Source organism: Anguilla anguilla, chromosome 11 (genome assembly GCF_013347855.1).
Source record: "Anguilla anguilla isolate fAngAng1 chromosome 11, fAngAng1.pri, whole genome shotgun sequence".
NCBI lineage: Eukaryota > Metazoa > Chordata > Actinopteri > Anguilliformes > Anguillidae > Anguilla > Anguilla anguilla.
In genome coordinates, this window is record NC_049211.1 from 19554630 (window position 1) to 19580025 (window position 25396).

At 40.0% G+C, this 25396-nt stretch overlaps 2 protein-coding genes across 3 annotated transcripts in view; one reads left to right on the forward strand and one right to left on the reverse strand.

Annotated features, from left to right (window-relative positions):
- Positions 1 to 24044, reverse strand: kcnk15 (potassium channel, subfamily K, member 15). 2 transcript variants are annotated; one of them, XM_035382577.1, is made up of 4 exons: positions 23956 to 24044; positions 11917 to 12001; positions 3357 to 3725; positions 1 to 2787 (listed from the first exon to the last, which is right to left on the reverse strand). In XM_035382577.1, the coding sequence occupies exons 3-4, from the start codon at positions 3637 to 3639 to the stop codon at positions 1865 to 1867; spliced, it is 1206 nt and encodes a 401-aa protein (XP_035238468.1). In that variant the 5' UTR covers positions 3640 to 3725; positions 11917 to 12001; positions 23956 to 24044; the 3' UTR covers positions 1 to 1864. The 2 variants fall into 2 exon arrangements, with proteins under 2 accessions (XP_035238468.1, XP_035238469.1); XM_035382578.1 differs by lacking the exons at positions 11917 to 12001; positions 23956 to 24044 and adding an exon at positions 4304 to 4792.
- Positions 22906 to 25396, forward strand: part of ogfr (opioid growth factor receptor) — an 8016-nt gene continuing 5525 nt past the window's right edge. The window contains exon 1 of the mRNA XM_035382576.1: positions 22906 to 23205. Coding sequence (XP_035238467.1) covers positions 23083 to 23205 — 123 coding nt within the window. The 5' untranslated portion in view covers positions 22906 to 23082. The remainder of the gene's footprint in view (positions 23206 to 25396) is intronic.

The window sequence follows — 25396 nt, forward strand, 5'->3', positions numbered from 1 at the left end:
TCAAGGACACAAATTTTATTCCAAGGAAACAACAAATTGGATACAAAACAATGTCCCCTCTGAACATGCAGGAATTATTCAGCAAGCAGGGCCTTTGCAATAAACAACTGACCATTATTGATACATTATACAATAAATCTTAACCATAATGAGCTAATAATCTGTACAATTATAAATTAAGTGCAAGTTGAAAAATGTCCAACTTCGACTGAGCAAACAAATCACAAATAGTAATATTAAGTACCAAAAGCTAAAAAGAGCCTTTAGGATGAGCTCTCCCAAGACATCAGATGGGGCGCAATACAAGCAAAACCACATTAATAAATAAAACTGGAAGCTTACCCTTGAATTCAAAAGGCACTATTAAATCCATTTTACCTTCCAGAAATTCATCACTGATTTTCCCAGCTTATGCAAGACAGAGTTTGCAACACTGTCTGATTCCTCACTATAGCAACAGAAGAGTTAGGACATCTCCCCCACCCCCCTCCCGTTTCATTTGATTTTTTTCCTCCAAAATGATTAAAAGTGACCATTACCCACAGTGCCGTTCCTTAGCACAGATGCCTGGATCAACCTTTCCTTACCACTGAGAGAGTGATTCTTAGGAGTCACTCACAATGCGATACGCATATTATATGCGCATACAATGAAACAAAAACTACAGTTTGTTTCACATATATCCTAATTATGGTAATTTCTGGAAAACACAGCAAATACAATATATCAAACAAGTTGCTGATATTCAATTGGAATGCAACATTTCAAATTCTGAAAAAGGACCATCATTTTGATTGCATGTTCCAGCAAGACCAGCCTGCACAAGATACTGTACTTCTGGTATGTACTGCTTGCAGGACCTTGTTATCCTATAAAAGGCATGCAGACACTCTTAGCTGCAAGAGGCTGAGGACTATGGGTGAGCGAGTCACTTGAGAAAAATATGATTTGTCTACCTCATGGCACATAAATTTGTGCATTTAAAATAAGATACATACTTACCCGAGTTCTCTCTGCACATTAACATGAAGGGTGCTACATATATAGAAGGCCTACAGCAAATAACATGGAATGGAATAATTTATTAATTACACTTTCGTATGAATTATTGAAAGCCTTTTTCTGTAATTCGCAGACTACATTCTCAGAATATCTCTTCATGAAAATATAACGACGGCCTCTAGAAGATGTCTGCTAAATACGGACGCCAGAGGCATTTCGCTTCTTATCCATAAGCTTCACGCGCAGAGGCTCATCAATCTATAATAAAAATACAGTAACAGCGAAGAACCGTGTGCATTCTGTATTCCCTCACTCAACTACAGCACTTACACTTTATTTGGGTATTTTATAGATGCACATGTTCCAGTTTCTCACCCATGCTCCTTTTACTGATAATACTCCATGCCTCATGTCTACATGCTGCATAATAAAAACAATAATAATCAGAGTAGTAATCACAGTCATAATTATAATAATCTTCACTGGATTAGTTAGTATGATAATCATGACAATGATGACAGTACTTATAATGACTATTATTACTATGAAATAACCAATATCATGTCCCACTTCCCAATGTGCCATATATTCCCCAGTGTTTTCTGCAAGTGGGAATGTCAACATAATAATAATAATAATAATAGCATTGTAATGCTGAGGCCAGTAAGAATCATTATACCTGTAAAAATATTTTTTAAAGATTGCGCCCACAACCTGTTGTACAGTATGCTAGTTTCTAAATATCTGCTTTACAAATTCTAGTTTTGAAAATGCTCCTTGTTTATAAAGCTCAAACCTTGTCTCTGTTGTGTAAAAAAATAAATGCAGCGTCTTCGTGGAGCGGCTGTGGAGGGGGGGGAGGCTACACAGACTTCCTCCTTGTGCGCAGGAACTCCCTGAAGCTGCAGCGTCCAGGGGACAGGGTGCTGCCCGGGGAAGACTGGCCTGTGTTGTCCCTGGTGCCGGACAGCCCGCCCTCAATCCTGTAGGAGATGGAGTTGAAGTAGACGGAGTTGGTGTGGCAGCCCAGGTGCTCGTGGTGCGAGGGAGCGGGGCTGTCGCAGGCGCCCAGCCGGTAGCACATGCAGGAGCAGAAGGAGCTGATGCGGGACTGGGGCTTTAGGGGCCGCGGTCTCTGCCGGGGAGCCTCCTGCTCCTCGGCCGGGGAGGGAATGAGGTTGGTGCGGCTGGTGCCCTCCTCCATGGGGAGGAAGAGGGTGCTCCTGCTGCGTCCGTCCTCGCCCATGCACAGGGTCACCATGTCCCTCTCCCTCTTCACCGACGCCCGCTCCTCCGCGTCTCGCCGCTCGTCCTCAGAGTTCATGGTGAGAAAGCGGAGCACCACCAGGTTCAGGAAGGCCCCGATGACGGTCAGCCCCACCAGGATGTACATGAAGCTGAAGGCCACGTAAGGCGTCTTCTCCTGCAGGTCCTCCTTCTTCTGGAGTGCCACAAAGTCCCCAAAACCAATGGTGGTGAGGGTGATGAAGCAATAGTAGTATGCATGGAAGAAGGTCCAGCCTTCAAAGTGGGAGAAAGCTGCTGCCCCTATGCCTAGGGTCCCAATACAGGACAGGAAGCCTACCAGAACCATGTTCTCCATAGAGACCTCTGTCCGCCTCATGCCCAGGCACTCCTTGGCCATCCTCAGCAGGTAGCGCACAAAGGTGTTCATCCTCTCTCCCAGGCTCTGAAACATCACCAGCGTCAGTGGAATGCCCAGGACTGCATAGAACATGCAGAACACCTTGCCAGCATCTGTGCCAGGTGCAGCATGCCCATAACCTGTGGAGCCAGATCCAGCACAATATTGTATTATGTGCAATGTTGGCAGATAAATAGGTCAAGATAGCACAAGCCTAAGGAAGGCATTTGATTTTAATGTATGTCTAAGAATAAAACATATCTGGGAGTAATTTAGCAATTATACTAAAATGGATCAGCATCTATTTTTCAATGGAACAAACATAGTTAATCAATCATGAGTATATTAGATTGTATTCCCTGTTACAGCCTCAAAAGAAAAGGCATTAATCAAAAACAACACTTTTAATACAGCTTGTGCTCTACACTCTGAACCATATTATTCAAAGTGACAGCCTAGGTTGTGAATTGTATGATATCATTCCGTGCTATAAGCAGCACAAAAAAAAATTTAAATGCGTATTCATTAAATGGCCGAATATACTTGATGATGAATTGACAGCTAAGAGCCACTGCTTTTTCTTTCTCGAGCTCTTTAAAGTATACATTTCAAGTTCCTGAGAAATTATAATTATTACTACTATTTTAAAATATTTTTGTATCCTTAACATAAATAATTTCAAATATCTTACAGTGAAATGAAAACTTACCTATTGTAGTGATGACGGTTATGGCAAAGTAAAATGACCCTGCGAATTTCCACTGCCTCCCAGCACGATGGGGCTCCGCTTGCAAAACCACGCGCTCAATCTCTCGGTAGTCAGCCTCGGAGAACCGGTATTTTTTCTTCATCTCGTTACGTTTCTGCTCTAAGATTCTTTTCCTGGAGCTCTCAGATTCAGATTCCAGAGCATCGAATACCGCAGCTCCCACAAGCAGGTAAGAAAACATACAGAGGATCAGAGACAGGGTCCGAACGTTCTGCTTCTTCATCTTCGCACTCGGCCAACTCGAATGAGAATGATGAGGACTTGAACCGAAGCAGGTGGCGCAATTCACCGCATTACCGCCCTACAGGACTACATGAGAGAAAACTTAATATGGTGTAGGGAGAGAATTGACAATGTAACAGCTAAACTAAACATTTAAAGAACGGAATATTCCGTATAAAACACAGACAATGTGTCCTCCAGAGATATATCAGGATATAGCATATACAAGATACGTCCAGGCTTTAATCCAGTATTCATAAAATATTACTCCGATTTCCAAAACCCGAGTATGTCTCCACGTACTCTCTTCCTTATTGCGTTTCTGGTTGCAACAGCTGGCTCTTATGGAAATTTATACATTCTTGTGAAATATTCTGCCATGTAATAATAAAAATAAAGATATGTACAATATATATTTAAATATTCAGTTAAAGTTTATTATTGACGCCTTTATACTTTCCCCTCCAGTTTTCTTCCTAAGTTAGTCGTCACGACTGTAGCGCGAGTCTGGTTAAATAAATTGACACACAATAACGCAGATGACTCATAGGGGCTGCAAGACTGCATATCATCACCGACAATTGGCAGGCGGTATATCTGTCTTCTATTAACTTTCACGTGAGAAATCATTATTAGTGTTTGAAAGCGGTAGAGATAAACCTTACCTGGGTTGAGAGTGGTCTATTCGCATTTAATAGATGAAAGGACGGAAATGTGAAATTCATGGACCGTAATACTGCCAGGAAATCCAAGTAAAGTTCTCTACAGTATATTGAGATTGGCGTTGTTATAGCAAGCGCACTGTCTGTAATCGGGGTAGTTCACTACAGTGCTACAAATAAATTAATATTGGAAATACATAAGATTAGCTCACATGTGACAGACTCTGCGTAACTTCCAATCCAACCTGTTTTGCAACAAGGGAATCCCAGTGTATTGCATCCTTAGCCCTGTTGCAAGTCTTCACTTTTCGTGGTAAGCGAATATTTACTTTCTAATTATGAACACTCTCTGGAAATTTCATTCATTCGCTTAGGTACAGGCTAAACCTAAGTTAAAATTCGCGTTACTTCGCAGGTGTTGTCAAAACAGGAACTGCTAATGTATTTTGAAGACAAAGCGAGGTACTGGCCACGGTGCTGAATGTTATCCTTCGGGGGGGATTCAGCACTTTGTCAATATTGAGTGAGAGTGGTCATGTGGTCACACATTAATTGCGCTTCTTCGAGTAACCTACTGCGAGCAATTCTAGATCTATGAAAGCGTACGATATTTCCCATGATTTTAAGAGGTCGTTCGAGGACACCAGGACTGAAGAACCTAAGTATGAAGAGCATGAATCGGACTTGGAATGTTGGGGTATCGTCGGGCCTTAAATTATTGATAGCCTAACTCTTGATTTTCAGTCCTAGGCTGAGGCCTATAGTCTATACGATAAATAGCCTATGTCAATATAGATGTATTGACATATTGCTAAATCTGTTTCACTACGAAACACCAAAAAAGAAAAACAGAGTAGTCTTGATCGCTGAAACAAACGATATGTGCTCTTAAATTTCAGTTGGAAATAAATTTCGTCAAATCGTTCTTTCCCCCCATAAGACTTTCCTGACCGTTCTGTGAATTAAATTCGTATCGATACGCGACAGAAGACAATGTTATTTTGTGAAGCCCAATGGAATTCAAACGTTTCCTCACAAACGACTAAACATCGCAATTCTCAAATCGTTCTCTTACTACTTTCTCTTACACCTAGGCTACTTTCCCCTGCTTACCACTTCAACACACAACAATTGTGCCCTTCAAGCCTGTTAAATTACATGATTATATTAAATCACCCTGTACTATCTACTAGAAAACAAATGGGCACCTGTTCGCTCCAAGTAATGTTTATTTTTATCCTCGCGAATTTCGAGCCTCTTGAGTCGGCCTTTTCAGAGGGACGGTTTACATCTCCTATAAGTACCATGAAGTTATAAATTAATCCGCAGCGAGAGAGGGCAAGGGGAGTGGAAACAGCTGGCTTTTTCCAGTCATACCACCTTGATTACCTTGCCTTTTGAAGCGTGTGTGCAAGAGGTATCCACAGTACACTTTGATAATGTATTATTCTAACTGATGGGTTGTGGGTGGCAGGAATGACCTTTACGGAGTACACTTTGTATCGGGCGATCGATGATACATTCGTTGTTAACAAACCCACTCTGAGAAAGAAGACACAGAAACACTGTCCTTTCAATGGATTTACGAGTATTACATTTAAATACCAGTTTTCAATCGCAGACATTTTTCCAGGACAGTTACACTGTGGTCATGGACAGTGTTTTTAATTAGGCCTATACAGTCAAGGACAAAATCACTTCGTGGTTGTATATACTTCAACTACAGCTAGGCTACTCATGACCTTAGGGGCATGTTGAGATGGGGGTTATATTACTAATGTCTGGACTGACGGATCAGACACTCAACAATTAACATCTATTCCATTTACCCACACACAATTTGTTCAAATTCTTGGGAATTATGTGTTATACATGGCAACTGGTTTTAAAACAATTTTTTTTTGTATATATAATGGTCTAACAGTAAAAGCACAAGTCTTGTCTTGGTGACAAGCTCACATTCTACACAAAAGAATAAGCTTGTTCTGGGGTACTAAATGTCCTTGTTCTTGGTGGTTTTTGTTCAAGTTAGTCTATTGATAAATTATGGTAGGCAAAATGGAAACATGTTAAAAAGCCATACAAAAACTTTGTCATTTTTTTAAAACTTATTTTTAACCAGAATGGAGGATTAGCTAATAGCTATTTGTTTCATCTTTGAATTCTTCATCATGTGAACAGGGTATTGTTTCAGCGAACAATACTCTGTTCACATGACACTTGAAATCTTGCATACATACGCATGGTTGTATTATGATATTTCCCTCTGGATTACTGAATTGAACTCCATAAACACTGTCGAGTATATACACAAGTCACACAGTTAGAAGTGTACATAATCTTATGCAATTTCACCACAACTATTAAAAACATCACTTTTCACATTTTATTCTTTTGGTGAAAAGATTTGCCACAGAGGCTTTTCCAAAAATGTGCACATAAATGGCCTGACTGATTTGGAAGTTCATAAATGAATATGGGATATTCAAACTTCCGTGTATGCAGATATTTCTAGAGATAAATCATACCTGTACATTTTGGGAAAAAAAGCAGTATACACAATGGATTTTCAGAGCCAGTAAGCCAGAGCAAATGAGATAAAACCTAATATACATAATATTACCATTTGTTATATTTAAATTTCAGTGGGCCTACTTTGTAGACCCAAAGGGTTATGTTCAGTACTGAAAATGGAAAATTCTCTCATCTGTGATTTTCAATGTTTTATCCTGAGAAAATCATTTTTGGAAATGTAAATAGAAGCCATTAAATTAAGTTTATATCCATTTACAGTGTCGAGCTATTCCAGATTGGCACTTTATTTGCATAAGGTGACACCAAAAAATATTTTCACATATAAGAGAGGCACAACTCCTCTATTTATTTATTTATTTTTTATTTCAAAAGGATGTGTTATGGCACTTGTCCAATAGAGTATATAATTGTCCATAACAACAAATTGTGTCATCTTGGTTTCAATAACCGTATTTGCAATTAGGAAAGGAAAACAGATTGCGGAAATGAATCATTTCTATTCGTCTGTTTACACATAACCCTAAACCTGATCTCTCCTGTCTCAGTCCCTGCAGCTTTTTTGTGTCAGCCTGGATTGCATGCAGTAGCAATAGGAAGGGTGCGCGCACAGGCAGAACAGCATATGCGAGTCCAGGGAGGTCCAAGAGAGTGTGAAGAAACCCTACAAGCGAATACAGTTACCATAGAAACCTGGAAGACTTGGTCTGGTGGCTCAGGGATGCTGATAATCTTAGAACAATAATTTAATTTCCATCAATCAAGCTCACATTATGTAGGCCTGGCAGAATTTATTTCTTAAATTACAGTTCTTTTCTAGGGAGCAAATGCTGATCACAGCTTTTACTTGATATTTTGATTCCATCTATCACTGTCTAATGAGAAAAAGGGGCATTGCATGAAGGATCACTTATACTTCTGCATCTGGTGTGATTGGGGCTTTGATGGGACATTGTAATGTGTTTTTCTATCTTGATACTTTCATTTTGTATAATTGTCTTTAAGGCCTTTTATGCTCTTTGTTAAATAGCTAATACAGAGCACTTAAGTGCCTGCTGTGAATCATCCAGGACAGACAAAATCAATTATATCTCAACTGATAAGAGGAACCTGCACAACTAACAGGCTTTCATCAATTTTTTTATAAGTCTTTTTTTAGACGCAGGAGAGCTGGAACAGTAACACAGCAAGAATGTGTATTTTCTGAACATAAATGAATATGCTAGGCCTACTGACTGCAAAATTCCCCATCAAAAACAGGAAGCCACAACCTATTTTTGGAGCCGTTGTTTAAATATTACACAAAACCTTAACTAGGCACTGACCTCTCTGTTTAACTACTATTCAGACAAAAAGACAAAGCTGCTTTTCATTAACAGAAGCACTCAACTAAAAGCACTACCTGTTTAGCTAAGCATGGAAAGCACCTAAATAACCAGAATTGCAATTGACTTGCAAATTGGCACAATATTCAGATTAGAGTAAACAGAGATGACAGTCATTTCATTTCACGCCCTACACATATGAGATATAAATCACAATGTGCCTTGTACAGTATGCACGCAAATGCACTGTAATAGCATGCATGGGTAGGTGAGGCAGCCCTAAGATGAGTCTGCAAAGCATCAGTAGACCCCAAAGCTTAGGGGTCTACTAAATTTGTGAGCGACACAGAGCTGGCTAGTTTTCTGTTTGACCTGTAAGTGATGTTACCTCTGGCTATGCAGCTAGAGTTTCCAGATGGCCAGTTTTGACTGGATTTCAAATTTTGTCCAGTTTTCAAATTACTTCTACATGTCCAGTTCATGGTCCCAACTGGACAATATAGCCTACTGACTGATCCAAGTAATTAATGGGAGAAATTTACCAATAGAACTAATGAATTTGCGAGTGGGTGGGGTTGAAGATGGAGGAGGAGGAGATCTCTTTGATTGTAAACACAGGCTTTAAAATCCTGCAGAGTATGCCTTTAATAAATGGTTTTTGTTAATACAAATACATATATGTAATTGCAAGTCAATGTTATGGACAAATGTTGATTGACTTCAGAGAAACATCTTGAAGGGTCTCTTTTAATGCAACTCATTTTGTACTTGCTTCAAGTAATGAGGAAATAAAAGAGAAGAGCAGAAAACAGTCATCCTCCTTCTGTCACTCCTAAAACTGACCAAAACAAAGATTGTTTTTGAAGTCAGAATAAGTGTCCTGTTGCAAATATGGCATATTGGAAATTGCTCTACACTTGAGCATTCATAAGGTATAAGCCACTCCATGCCCTTACATAAACCATAGGATTGTTTTGGCTCTGTTATTGAAGAGTAGATTGGATGTAGCAATGTTTGGCAGAGCATGTGTTGTCATATTTGTTCAAAAATAAGAGAAATATGATTACATCCTCAAAATGATGCATCTACATGTTAACAAAGTTACAAAAGATCAAACATAAACATTGATTAAGAAGGATCTTTGAAATAACATTTTTAGCTAAAATTATTTAAATGCAAGTCTAATTCATAGTATCAGTTAAATACCATATGTATAACAGCTACATATTCCTTTTCTCAGCCATGCTGTTCATCGGCACTGTTGAAAGCCAAAATAAGACACTTCCAGAAAAGCAGAAAAGGATTAAGCCTGTGGCCAAAAATACTGTAATATGAAATGCTCAGCTCCTGCAAAAAAAAAATTCTAAGCAAAGAATTAGCACCTTTCAATCTTTCACAGAGTTAAACATAGTTAAAGGGATATGGGATAGAGGCTTAGTTAGAGGAGCAGAATTAAAGGAACAGATGTACAGAGTTGCAGGAGGTTCGAGTTAGAGGGCCATAGTTAAAGGGTCACAGGGGCGGCATTTAATGATCAGAAGGGCAGATTTAGATGGACAGAGCCACAGGGGCAGAGGGGCTGAGTTTGAGAGTTAGAGGGGCAAGGCTATTTAACTCTACAGAGGCTGACTTACTTTAGCAGGGTCAGAAGAACTTAGGTGGAAGGTACAGAGGGAAGACTTGCTATTGTAAGTCTGAATGTTGAAGTTATGATGGATATATGGCAAAATGAAAGTTTCTGGGACAGACTAGTCGAAATAAGTAATGAATCCAACCCACACTCAGAAATTGAGCAACAAGTCAGACATTTATCAGAGCTCCTGGCTGTCAGCACCTATATGCAGCTACCAATCAGATGCAGCTTGGCTTACCCTGGCACAATACTAAAGCTGGAAGGATGGCCCTAACATATTACCTTTCTCCCCTCAAAACAAACATGTAGTGAAAATAGTCAAACAAATAAAAATGGTGCCTATTATTTTCATTTAAACGCTGGCATTGTGTTTATTTTATGTATACAGAACACTTAATAGTACTCAGATAGCAGGGTTCCTGTTATGCTGAAGTATCCTTATCCAAGCTTTCCTTTCCCATTCTAAATCCCTTGTGCAACTGGTAGAACCCATCTGGCCCATGAGCAAAATAGCAAATACATGACGGATAATATTATTCTGTACAGAAAACCAATAGCACCTTGGTATTTGCTTTGTTCTATGAGAGAAATGCCGTTTGAATTCCTATACTCCTCAAATGTGTATGTGTCTGCACATACTGCAGACGTTACTGCACCAGTCAACTTGCCACTTCATTAGGTAACAACTGAAGTGCCACACATATCATGTATTCACTAACAGCACAATCAACAATCAATTTTTTTGAAGAATGTTTTTAATAATTGCACGTTACATACTACTCTTTCTGAGCCTATTTAGAAGTTCTAAATGTGCTTTTCTGAGAAATACAGTGAATTTCAGTAAATTTCCAAAAAAATAAAAAATAAGAGAGTGGAATGAGAATGAAAATAGGGAAGAATGCTGAAAGGCATCAGTTTCAACAGGTGCTCAAGAAGATCCATCGGCTCTACACAGAGATGCAAATTTCACCACCGCAGAAGAGCTTATAAAAGTAAGCCTGCTCAGAATCTGACTTCGCAAATGTGTTAAAGAGCAAAAAAAAATAGATAAATAAAAAAGGAGGAAAAAAGAACATCTTGAGCACAGACACTCCAAAAGCAAGCTGCCTCTGCAGATGTCTCCACTGAGTCACCTCTCATAATTACTGTGTTGCGATCGAGAGCAGAGCTGCACGCCACTCTTGCAAACTGTGAATGGACTCCGGCGATCGGATGGGGGGTGTTTAGCACACCATGAGTGACTGGGGGAGTACGCGGTGGTAGGGCAAGATACTGTGTCGCCTGAAGCTAACATTCCTGTTTTTCAGCCCAGAAAGGAAGGCTAAAGCAGGAACTGGAGCCCATGCCAGTCCCCTGGCTCTCTCTGGTACAAAAACCTGGCCTTCTATATATTCATACCAAGCAGTGGAGTGGCCCCCATTCCCTTCCCTTTAATTTAATATGCCTCATCTGCTTCCTCTCCAACTTAATCCCCACACTTCAGCTCAGTTCATTTTCACATGATGCCACTGATCGAAAATCTCAAAGGAAATTGGTGGCTTTGGTAGTTGCATGAGAAAAGTAATTTTATTTTCGGCAATTTTACATGAATGTGGCAACTATAGAATTATCATGAAAAGTTTGACAGCTCTCAAATGCTCTCGTTACAAAAAAGCATCAAAATTATTGCTGTGGTTTCAATCAAATGAATGAGGGCTCCACTTGAAATGCTTTCATATCGATTTATATTTCAATGCGACTCATGTGATTACTAATATGGCAAACATGTCATTCCAAACCCTCCTAATGTGAGATATAGGCTACACGTACACCCAAATATCCGTTTCAGCATATCAATGAAATAAGGGTCTTCCTTCAGTAATGATTAAAGACTGAGATGAGATTCTATTCAGAGAGTCATGCAAAGACAACAAATGAAAAAGGTTTAACGCTAAACATCCTGGCAATCATGACAAGGGGGGGTGGGGGGTGGTCTATAAATAGCCATGAGTCATGTGAGCAGCACAGGAGTCACCATTGCTTGTGCTAATCAGAGCCCTCTGTGTCCCTGCTGGAGGGTAATTGCGCGCTGCTATAGATTAGCATGGTCTTTAGCTGCCCTCTCTTTCATATCCACAGACACGTACCTTCTTTTGAAGACAGAGGAACAGCACCAGTTCTAGGCACAGGAGCCAGGGACGGTCGCACGGGGCACCATTCGTCTGGGGGACACTAAATGAAGGGAAACAACACATCAGGCAGAGCAAGCAATTACATTTTCAAATAAATTGTGCAGAATTTCATTTAGATTTCGTTAAACCCTCCAACACCATGCAGAGAAATAGGAACCACACAATCTTCAAGATTTTTATAAACAAAGCATTACAAATCTGCCATTCACCAAAAATGCCACCTTCAGTAAGTGAACTTCAATGCAACACCATAGACATCTACTTTTCATATGCTGCACACAAAACATATGAAATAGAATGTAATGGAAGCCACTTTTGTATGTAATTCCCATTTTCATTACAGTAACACTGCTAACACTGAAGCACACTGAGCTTCAACAAATCTCGGATACTTCGGAAAACAAACAATAGCATCCACCTTTGGTTTTATTTTTTATTCATTTTTGTATCCACACAGAGAACCCTGTCTGTGACTTTGGGCCGGTGATAGGTACACTGTGAGATCGATCTGTTTCAGGGCCCCCAGGGTACAGCATTACATCATCCGTCTCCAAGCGTCTACTCTGATTTACATCACATTGGTCTCGGCTCTGTGCTGTGGGACTCCAGATCAGAACTCTGCATGGGGTACACCTGACCCTTCATGGGGGCACAATGTCCCCAACCATGCATCAGTTCCGAGAACATTATAATTATAAGCCATTTCTCCTAAATATATTCTCCGAGCATTTATAGCCATGCTGCTGATCATCTTTTTTTAAACTATTATTCATATGGCAGGTCCTAAAAATGGCCTGCATTACATGGTGTTATATGATGTTTTTTTGGCAAAATGTGTCTAAGATTATTACAGTAAAATATGACTGTGTGAGGGGCTGAAGGCTCAGTTGGCGAAAGGCAATGCAGTATTGTGTGGATGGGCCCCACGGTCTGGTATCAAATCCAGCAGCTGTACAGCACAACATACAATTGGCTGTAGCATGAGTCAGCGGCAGCGGCAGGGACGCGTAAAGCACAGGCACATTTCACGATAAAAAAATAAATGATCAGCACCTCCATGTCTTTCCCTACTGTACCTCCCCCTTTAGCACCTCCAGGAAAATATCCCTGGCACCACCACTGTCGGTCAGGGATGAGAGGGTTCAGTCGGCTGGGATTACAGGGCCTCAACAGGGCCACCAGTAACCCTTTCCAATCGAGCTGAACATGAAGCGTCTCCCTCTGACTCATATCTGTATATCATATCTGAACTGCGGTGTGCAAAGCAGCAGCTGAAATGCTTGGGAGGAGAGCACAGGCTTGTTTGCGCTCTCACAAATTTGATAGAGGAGATTGTGGCAATGAGTGCCGATAGATATTCCTGGTTGTTCAAAATTGGGGAGAAAAAAAACACTGAAAATATTTTTTTTAAGTAAGACTGTTGGACTCAATAAAAGAAAAACATTTATCAAATTATGATATTTACTCCATATGCAGCCTTGGAAAAGTGCAGATTACCAAGTGAATGTTTGGGGGTGGGGAGGAAGTACCTCTGAATCACAGATTATAGCTTGAGAGGAGCCACAAACATCCAGCAGACACAGCCTATTTCACATTTTGGAGTGTTCTTTCACAATGTATCATCTCTATTCCATAGCAAAAAAGCACAGTATTAAAAGGAACTGGCATTATGCCTAGGAAATTTGTGTGAAGGTAATCATGCACCCAGTATGGGAAGCACCACATCCCTGACAATGAATTTTATACAGCATCACAAGATGCCTAAAAAACACTAACATTACCTAAAATTGTTTTAGTTCCAGCTCAAAAGAATATTGTGACAAATGTATTGTTGTCAGCATTATCATAGGCTATATGATCACTTGGTAGCAGAAAATGTTCTTGATTTTCCAATTACCAGAAAGTCAATAACAGTACAAACTCATCATGTGCCATATAGGCCAAACATGCAACAGTAACTAGCTTAATGTTAACAGAAGTGAACAATGAATAGTAGATCAGGGTGGTATGCTTTAGTTGAATTCATTCATTTCACTATTCCCTTCAGAAGATAATGCTGGCATTACCATAGCCAGAGCCTGCTGGTTGCCAAGGAGACAAAGTATTTATGGATGGAATGCACATCCATTTTATATAAATATTGATCAAGCTCTAGGAAGAATAGATCCTCTAGTGTAATAATACAGAGTTAAGGATGTCATGCTCATTTTTTTTGGAAGGTGCTCAGGGTGGTCATATCGAACCGTTCAGTCCACCACACAGAAGAGAAGAACAGAACACATAGGCTATGCCATACAGAGCGAGGCCGTTTAGCTCGAGTGCTCAGATCAATCTGAACGTGGTTGCTCCCAGCTTTCGTGACCCTGTTTGATGTTTCAGCATAATCCCATCTTCATCAGATGCAGTCACTGTCAAGCCCCTCCCCATACCGCATGATACTGCACCAGATCAGTCTCGCTGTCATGACAATACAGTTTGCCCTTGCCTAGCCAAGAGGAAGGCCTGCTGCTTCACAGGAAGTGAGGCAGACAATAGCAACACAAAACAGCTGCTCCTTATCATGCCTGGACTAATACCTGAATATCACCGACACCTTCCAGAGATGCAGACAGATGTAATGTCGGGGATAATGGAACCTTTTAATCAGAGATCACGAACTATTATGAGTATATATCATTTATAATCATTTTCTAAAACGAGAATGTGGGCCTTTTGCATGGAAAGTCCAAAGTAAAGCAGTCTGTATGATATTTGCACTTCATTACTAGTTTGAAGAAAATTACAACTGAATCTTGCCGACTCCATCAGCACAAAGGAGCCAACTCATTCAGTACATCTCATGCGAAGGAAAAGCTGTTGAAGCAGAGGCTCCGATTTCTCCAAAAACGTCATGATATGAAACAAGCTCTGGGCAGTTATACATCCTAAAGCCAAGCCCTCTCATGTTCTCCTTCATTTCTCTGCACACACACACACGTTTTGATAGTACAAACATACATACTATAGGAGTGAGTGATATGGACAAAGATCAAATCATGTTTTTCCTGATGTTTGTAGATGCTCAATACATACAATGATATTGTTTTAATATTGTCAAAACAAAGGATTCATATAACATGATTAAAAGATTTTGCTAGCTTGAAAAACTAAAATTTTATGTCAGTTTCTCTAAATATATCATAAGTCCTTAGCTTGAATAACTAAGATTAATGCAAGTCTACTCTGTCATAATGGGAAACACTGGAGCATGTGATTTAAAAGGTGTGGATATATACATGTTAATATTTAGCCTATTCACTTACAGCAGTGTATTTATATTGATTTTTTCATGATGATTATCATACATTCACAAATCCATGTCATGCTTACAGGCAAGCAACCATAAGCCAAAAAATGAGAAGAAATGTGGAAATCATACTATGCAGTTTTACTGCAGGTCTACGTCAATATAGTGGAGTAATACATCGTCACTGGCTGAAATATCATTACAGCTAAGGAAAGCAAGCAACATTGGTTAGCATGCTAGTTGGTTAATAACCGAGTGTACCTTTCCAGAAAAGTCTAAAGGAAGATCTGCGCAATTACCATGAAAAGGCATATCATGGCTGAAATTATACTGGTGACAATAAAAAATATTCTCAAATGACCAATCCCTAATGGTCCAATGTTGAACTTTGATAGGAACTGGGTGTTGTGGTCAGAGAAGCGCAAAACTAAACTTGTGTACATGTTTGTGCTTGTATCAGTTTTATCTAAACTTTATTATATGTGAATCCATCCAGGCTTTATATTAACACAGTAGTTTTTGGTTTGCTTAAGCATGAAAGAGAAAATGTCACTTGCACCATTCAGCCCAAGGCTTTTTGAGTGGCAGAGCTTGAGGTTTCCTATACTGCAGCTTCTTACACAATGCCAGGGTATATGTACACTGCTGTGCTCTCTGATGATATTCTCTGTGAATCACAGCTTGATGAGTATGCGGTTTACTGTACTGTAAAAGGCGGGCGGGGGGAGTTGGGGGGGGGGGGGGTGGAATGACACACAGCAGTTTCCAGTGATCTTGCAGTGAACATTGTTCAGTTCAATTGGCACATCTCCTCTGACAGGTAACAAGTACACTAAAAGCCTACTTTTGTCCCATCTGGCTCCTCTTGTCTTGTTTCCAGTCCCCACTCCCCACCAGTCATATAGGAGACTACCATCTGGGGTATTCACACTGAAAGGACTTTGCAGTATAAACAAAGAATACACTTAAAGAAATGTAAAAAATATTATATATTACATTAGACATTTTCTGATGGTGCTCTGCCAGGCCTGTACTGCAGCAGTCGTTAGCTCTTGCTTTTTTTTTTGCAGGCTAGGAGCTTCACGTTTTTTCTACAGCACATGAAACGCATGTTCATTTGGATTCAGATCAGGTGAATGACTTGGTCAGGCAAGAAATTTTCCAGTTTTTGGCTCTGAATAACTCCTTTATTGCTTTAGCAGTATGAGTGGGATCATTGATTTGCTGTAGGATGAAGCACCGTCCAATGAGCTTGGAGGCATTTGCTTGAACTTGAGCAGATAAGATTATTTTCTACACTTCAAAATTTCCTCGGCTGCTGCCATCAGCAGTTACATCATCACTGAAGACAAGGGAGCCAGCACCTGTGGCAGCCACACATGCCCAATGCAAACCACAACAACCCCACCATGTTTCACCATGAGGGGGGGCTGCTTTGGATCTTGGGCAGTTCCTTTCGGCCTGCACACTTTTCTCTTGCCATCACTCTGATACAAGTGATCTCATCTGTCCACAAGACCTTTTTCCAGAGCTCTTTTCGGTACTTCTTAGCAAACTGTAATCAGGCCATCCTGTATTTGTGGTTAACTTGCATCTTGCAGTGTAGCCTCTGTAGTTCTGTTTTTGAAGTAGTCACGGACACATCCATGCCTGCCTCCTGGAGTGTATCTCTGATCTGTACGACAGGTGTTTGGGGGCTTTTCTTCATTATAGTGAGTATTCACTGGTCATCAACTGAAGAGGTCTTCCTAAGCCTACCCGGCCCTTTGCAATTACTGAGCTCAGCAGTGCTCTCTTCTTAATGATGTTCCAAACAGTTGATTTGTGGTAAGCCTAAGGTTTGGACTGTGTCTCTGACTATTTTTATCTTATTTTTCAGCTTTATAATGGCTTCCTTGACTTTCATTGGCACAACTCTGATCCATTGACAAACACCAACAATAGACTCCAAAAGCAATCAAAAGCCTAGATACTAAAAGCTGTCTTATACCTGCACTAAGGGAGCAACACAACTGACTAATCAGAAACTTCTGTGAAGTCATTTGTGCCAAACATTATGGTGTGCTAAAATGCAGGGGCTATACATAAAAATGGCTGTAATTTATTCATGATGAAACCAAAATGTAAAAAAGTACCCTGAAATAAAATTGTTTGAGACTACAAATCTAAAATTGTGGAGTACAGAGCCAAATCAAGAAACAGTAGGTCTTTATCCCAAACAATATGGAGCTCACTGTATGATAGTTTTTTTTAGCATTCTGGAAGCCAGTATTCATTCAAAGCAGGGGTGTCTAGAGTAAAGAATTATGACCAACTGACAGGATAGTCAACACATGTTCAATTAAACTGATCTGCATCACAACTGAATTCTGAATGGAATTCTGAAACAGTTGTAGTCAATCGAACCATATAGAATCTGCACTGAATGGTTGCATCTGTTTATATAGGCCTATTCCTTTATCGTATCTTAGATCATGTGGCAAGGTGCGTATTGAATCTTCTGAGAGGGAAAGATTCACACCCTACTACTAATTCAACTCCAGTCATAACAAGATAAAGAGCTTGATCAAAGACAAATATTAGTCCAAATGAAAAAATATTCTTCTGGGATATTCCAGTGGGAGTCTCTAAATTACCATGTGACATAACCAAAGCGAGAATCATCTGCCATTTTCTTTAAAAAAGCTACCTCTGTGTTTGCAGTACCATTTTTGATCTTTGATCAGAGGAGATTGTCGGGCATTTTGGGAATAAGAACCTTCAATGCAAAAAGTCAATCATGTGGTAACTTTTAAAGAGGGGGGAAAAATTGAGGATAATTCATGATCCATCTAATCAAATTGATTAATTTAGTCCCATGGCAACATGATGATAGATCAGAAACAGTCAGGGTATCAAGACCAGCCATCACAGTAGGATGAACAAGCAGTCTGTATCTGACTCTAAAAACAATGACTCTCACTGTCAGTCAGCACAGAAGACTTACAGTGAAAACATTCAGTGCAGTTTGACAGTTTCCCTCTCATTCCCTCCCTCCTGATTTAACTGAATCTTCTGCTTCTCAGCTTCATGTGAGGGCAAGGATAAGCAAAATACTTAATAAACTAATGTCACAAAATTCAGAAAATAGTCAAATTCCCCATTGAAAAAGGAGAATTTGGAGCCAGAGACAATCTCAAAGCACATTGCCCCACTGTTTTTATAAAGGCCTCAGATTTTAAGACAAAGAACAAAAAGTAAGCAATGTGGAAGTGAAGGTTCCATTTATTTCACTTATTTTAGTAATATCGTCATTACAAATGCCAGACTGTGCATGGGGTTACCTTCTCTGATGCCCTTTTAAACTGATACCAACTTGACGGATACCATGCTTTGCTAGAATATTACAATTAACACTGCACATTTGATGTCTCATATCAAACATCCTCCTAGACGATTCCTGTAAACTGTGCAAAGAATCTGATGGGTGCCCTCTGCCCCCTTCTATTTCAAGAGCTTGGTGGGGAATCAGAAGGGGGACAGCACCAATTAAAACATCTCTCTTGGGCTGCATGTAATTACCTTTGCATTCTTTGATTATCTTTACAAACACTGTTCCCTGAACTCACTACTGAGGTGTGTTGCTAGGTCACAGCAGCATGGTCCACGAACACTCATTCATACAACAACGTGAGCACCACTGTAAAGCTTCACGTTCTTGGACATATACAGACACCCACGCATGAAGAGTACATTTCTAGTCAATTACTCACTGAACAAAAATAGGATTTCATTTCATGCATCACTGTATCATTCTCTCACACACACACACACACACACACACACACACACACACACACACACACACACACACACACACACACACACACACACACACACACACACACACACACACACACACACACACACACACACACACACACACACACACACACACACACACACACACACACAATAAAGGAGAAATATTTTAAATGTCCTTTTAATTGCACATCATCTAATTCTCTCTATCCCTCACCAACTGGGCTATATATAATGTACACACACACACTCACTTCAATTGACAATTTGGTCTGACCAGCGGTGCTTGCTTTGGCATCGATAAGAATATCTGATTTAGGCCACAGACTATAAAAGGCTTAGCCACAGAAAAGCATCCATTTCTGGTCAATCATGGGTTAAGGAATACTGTGAATTATATCGCCCTCTGGTGTTCTGATAACAAGAGTAGGCTGTTTTAAGTTGCCAGCACACGACAGCATATCTGATCAACTGTAAGTGGTAGGCTGTTTATTTCAGTAGCTGTTTCATATGGACAGTCATCCAACAGAGTGAGAGCATAATTTCTAAAAGAAGAATAAATTGGTTTTAAGTACAGAAAAAGAAAAATACCTATTTGGGTAAATAAAAAAACAGCATAATCATTAGAAAACTAAGCATTTAAGTCAATTTGTCGGTGAAAGAGCAGCAAAAACTAATCACTGAAGAGACAGCCACTGGGGAAATAATTTTGAAGCATACAGTATCAACATCCAAGGTATTTTAACTTGCTGTTTATTCAGGCCACCTGTTCAACAATGGGCAATTTGTGTTGGGAAGCACAGAATGTTATGGTGTGTGAGTGTATGCTGTAGCATTAAGATTTGCCTTCACCGGAACATAGCCCAAACCATGAAAAACAGCCCTGACCCAGGGGTGTCCAGATATTTTGGTCATATAGTGTCCCACTATTCCTGTAGAATGACCCCTTACAATGTGTAAATCTTTCAGTACAGGCTAAGCCCCCCCCCCCCCCCCCCCCCCCAAATTCTCTAGGTAACACTTCAATAATATATTTAAATTGTTCCAATTGTTTTATTTTTGTTTACGAGTTACATATTTTATAGCTTACATCGCAATGCTTTTGAAGACCAGAACTGTACATTCTAACTAAATTCAGAGGGACTTAGGTTGACTGTGGCAGGAAAGCTGGAACGAAGTCGCTGTCACAACAAGTCACCACTTAAACCCTATTTTGTGCCAGGAAAAACCCTCATGGCCAGTTACTTTGAACATTTCTCAGCTGCCCTGGAGGAAAGCACACATGCTATTGACACAACACAACTTCTAATGTTTATTTGCGGAGTCACAGAAACATTCTAATTGCCCCGAGAACTTCAGTCGCGGGGCACTCCCATATTAGAACCACTGGGGCAAATAGCCTACTTTCAGGTTCAGATTTTTAACATTCATGCCTTAATCTTGCAGTGGGATACAGTGTTAAACGAATCCACTAAGTTTAAACTTTTTTAACTAATGTAACAACACACAGCATATGTATCAGTTTGTACACCATGTGCACAGCAATCCTGAACAGGGCAGCCCAACACTGTTCCTGGAGATATACCGTCCTGTAGGTTTTCAATCCAACCATAACAAAGCACATCTCATTCAACAGCTATAGATCTCATTGAGCAGCTGATTAGTTTAATCGGTGGTTCCAAATTAGGGTTAAAATGAAAACCAACAGGAAGATAGACCTCCAGGAATAGGGTTGGGAACCCCTGCTCAAGACATCCTTACAACCACAAAAACCACAGGCGTATAGCATGTACCATCTACAGCTTAAGTTTTAAAATAGGTGGTCCCGCCCACCCCTAAATAAACCCAACTGGATTTCATATAGCCAGAACAGCGAAGAAGAGCTCCTTTAAACTGCTATGAACATAACCAATGAAGATAAACATAAATGCATAAAGATGGTCTAACTAGTTATTCTAGATTAGCACACTGCTTAGAGAGTATACATACAGATAAGAGCCCTGATGTAGAATGACATGCAACTACATTTTATAAGGGGCTATAAAACTATAAAAACTAAAACAATATTTAAAATATTATGTATAATGATATAGTATATATATTCTTTTTTTCCTACACAGAGGTATCTACATACAGCAAATACAGGTCTCACATAAGTAGAGTGATTTGTCTTAGCCTAGGGCACCATTTCATTACTGTATAAAGCTTAATTTTAAGTCTATATAACCCAGGGATCTCAAAAGCAAATCCTAGAGGGCTGCCATGTCTGTGTTGGTTGGTTTTTGCTGTGTTCCTGGACTTAGTGATTAGTTTAAGTCATTGATTGGCTAAAGAGTCTGCACACCTTGTTTTCAAGGCCTAATTTAGCTGCTGATTGAAAAGAAAAGCACAAAACTAGCAGAGACTGTAGCCTTCCAAGACTGGACTTTGAGATCCCTGAGAGAACCTAATTGTTTTATGACTCTGCAGTGCTCAACAACAAAAAAAAAAACCATTTCAATCACACATAGAGAATGCCATTTGTCTGAGGCCCCGTGCTTGCTGTTGAATGAACCTGAATGTTTTCACAAGTCAGCTCAACAGACATCTGACATCCAACTCTTTACGACTGGCTTTTACTGAGTCTAAGGCAGGGGTCTCAAACTCCAGTCCTGGAAGGTTGCCATCTCTGCAGGTTTTTGTGATTTATTTTTAATCACCAGCCAATTTAGGCCTTTTAAATAAGGTGTGCAGACTCTCTGGCTAAAAATGACTTAAACTAAGCAGTGAAGTGCAGCCACACATCAAAAACCAGCAGACTCAATGACCATCCAGTATTTGAGTTTGAGATCCGTGCTGTAAGGACTAGAGCCATCATGCACTCTACTGAAGAAACTTTACCAAATATCTTCCAGTAGATTCAGTGTTTGCATAAACATGTCATTTTCTACTCATTTGCCAATCTATTGCCAGTATTCAGAGTATACAAAATTATGCCCAGTTATGCATTACTGAGCTGCAGTGCTGCTGTGAGAAGCATACTTGTATAGGCACCTCATATGCATGTTTACGTGACCACAATACATTTCCTAATCTACAGAGAGAGGCAATTGAAAATTAATCTCTGAAGCCCTTGTGTATGCGGGCAGGTTTGCTCATTTTGGAATGTGAATAAGTCACCCCTAAGAACAATAATAACTATAGGTGCCCATCACGTCACTGAATCCATAATGTCCATCAGAGTCAGAGAAGTGCTGCAACCTCTCATTGATATGGCACATAAATGCAACTATGCATTTTGCACACCCCTAATTTAAAAACATGAAGAAATAGCCTATTAATAGCATTTCAGAGAAAATGCGTGCCCTGCGATAGTTCGCTAATTGGAGCGGACCGCATGCTAGTGTATGAACAAATATTGCATTACCTTGTCAAACCCCATTCCCCAACCTGAAAATAAACAACATTCAGTGATTGTTCTAAACTATTTGTATTCTAGGCCTTGCATCCCCCCCCTCCCTTAAAGACAACACCAACAAGAAACGCTAAATGTGAACTCCTTGGAAAAGTAGTTGGAAAAATTATGAAATTACGCCAAGCTATTTTAAATATTGTTAATGTAAGAAAAGACTTCTTCCTCGGTGTTACACTACCATGAGGCCCGGAAACTGATTTAATAAAATATAAGTTGTGATTAACACAGCTAATTATGTAGGGACCTGAGAAAAAGGAACCAATTTTCGTTTAAAATTATAACGTAATAAAATATATTTTTGTGATCTTATTTTCTACCTACTTAGAAAATAATATTTTTGACTTACGCAACCATGATGATACAAGCTAGATTGTCCAGCTATCAGACTGGTTAATTAAGCCCCCGGACACATTTGCTTCTGTTCAACCCGTACCATAAAGGCGATGGAACTTTCGGGTCCTGTTCCAGAAAGGCCGGATGACTGTGTGTCTTCCGTTATATGATTTGAAAAGGCTGGTTATAAAGTTCAATAATTTCAGATAATCTACTCTCCTCTTGCATAAAGATTGACTGCAACGTTATGGAGGACGATTTAGTTTGCGAGTATGATTCCACTTGGGACACGGAAAGCGATGGAGACGACTTAGGAGAGAACACAACGCGGCGTTCAAGCCAGGACAAAACTCAGAAATCCTGGGGTTTTGTATGTTTCGTTGCACTGTTTTAAGCCTCGTATATGCTTTTATTGTACACGTGCATTGTTAATGATTCATTGCTTAATCATCTGTGAATAGTATAGTTTCAGTATAGTTTCAGGGCGAAACCTCGAAGGGTGTAGAATTATTGTTTGCCTGGTGCTGGAGTGGTTGCTAACTGGCTTGATGTACTGTAAGATGGGCATTGTAAACTAGGTAGCTAATGCTAGCTGGCCAGCGCATTTAAAACCGTTCGAGCAAACGTTCAGGTTTGCAAGACAGTCCGCAAGGCAAACCACCGTCTTAGCTCACTCAATTTGCTGATTATTTTCGTTTGCTAGCCAGTGAGCTAACATACTCCGGTAGTCTGTCACCTTCAGAATCCTGATGAGCCTTGCAATCTAGCCAGCGAGCATCTTAACCGGAAGTAGGGTTTACGTTATTCATTTCACTCAAATGAATTTAGAAAAAGAATGGTTTCTCGTGTCATATGGATATTTCTCACTAATTTTTTCATTTTTCTGAGTAGCAGTGTATTTGGTCATGCTATGTCATGCTGGACGGCAAGTTAGAAGGACCACATTCGTTCTGATGTTAGAAATGCCCATATCCGCATCGTGATGCTTTCTTATGAAACATCGCCATCACATTAGGCAACAGTGCTTGCCATGCTAACGTTGCGGCTCCCAATCATTCATTTTCGAAGTGAACAATAGTTACTGTGTAGTGACGCCAGACTTTGCTCATTTAATTCTTACCCTTTGTGGAGTTGTACTGTTGGCGCCTGTCAGCTTAATTAGTTAGAACAAGAGGATGCTGATGGTTCTAGCCAGCTAAGACTTGTAATACTATCAAATTAATTACCCTGCTATCTACAGCTAGTGACCCCCGTCAATTATCCATGTAGCCAATTTACTGAGGTTTTTTTTTCCGTTCTTCTACAGATTGCATTAAACAGTCAACAGATTAGTCGTTTGCTAGCGCGCTATCTAAATGGCTAGTCTTAGTTGCGCACTGTTTAACATTCAACTAAGGCAGCTCGAGTGCAGAAGGGTGTGTGTATTTGTAGTTTCCTTTCAATCCGCGGCCAATTAAGGCCTTGAGAACAAGGTGTGTGGGCTCTAGCCAATCAATGAGTTGTATCAATTACTCACACTGAAACACACAGAAAACCAGCAGACACTGCAGCTGCCTTCTGTGACTGGAGTTTAACACCTCTGAGTTGCTAAAATTAATAACTGTCATGTGGCTACATTTAACGATATAAGGAAAATAAAATTAGCCAATTTTGAGGAGTGGTCATATATTAAATCACTAGTGTCAAACTCCAGTCCTGCAGGGCTGCAGTGTCTGTTGGTTTTTGGCATGTTCTCAGCAACAGTGGTTCATTTAAATCACTGATTGGTTAAAAAAACTACACACCTTGTTTTGAAGGCCTTAATTGGCTGCTGATTGAAAGGAGACTACAAAATCCCACATACATTGTGGCCCTTTGGGAATTTAGTTTGACATCCCTGCTTTAAATGATCAAATTCAGGAATGGATTGTGAAATGAAGTTAGCGTTACTGTCTGCATGGGCAACGTGAATGTTGGAAGTGTCTGGTGTAGCTAATTCCCATCTGAAGGGTGGGGTGGGTTTTCTCTGTGATGAATGCCATCAGTGGCTGTACAGTGCCTGGCGGCCAGAAGAAATGTAACAGCCTGGTAGTGGAATGTTTGGAATGAGTATCCCAGCAGAACTTGCTGTGGGTCTCATTTTGTTGTTACTCTCCAAACCTCATTCAACTGGGCAAACACTGAACCTGGTGAAACCACCAGGCCCTCTCAAGGGTCCTGCTGGTATTTGTCGAACACAGATGTATTGTATGGGCAACTGCTCATGAAGACCAAACCTTTAATATTTCTTTTATGCAGGAGAATTTAGATGTATATCGAGTAAGTGGGGGGCTAATGAAAGTTCAATTTAAAAAATAAATAAACGATTTGGCTAATTTGCATGTTATGGCTATGGTGTTGTTTCAGTGCTTTCAGAGTTGTCATGAACAGGGTTGAACCCTCAGGAGTTGTTCCCACTGGCCTTGAAAGTATGTTCTTTCTGAAAGTTACTTTGGGTAACACATTCCACTGCCCTCAAAAGGTCAATAAAATATTGCCAAACTAAAGAAAAAATAAGTGGTTATTGTATTATGTTTATCCTA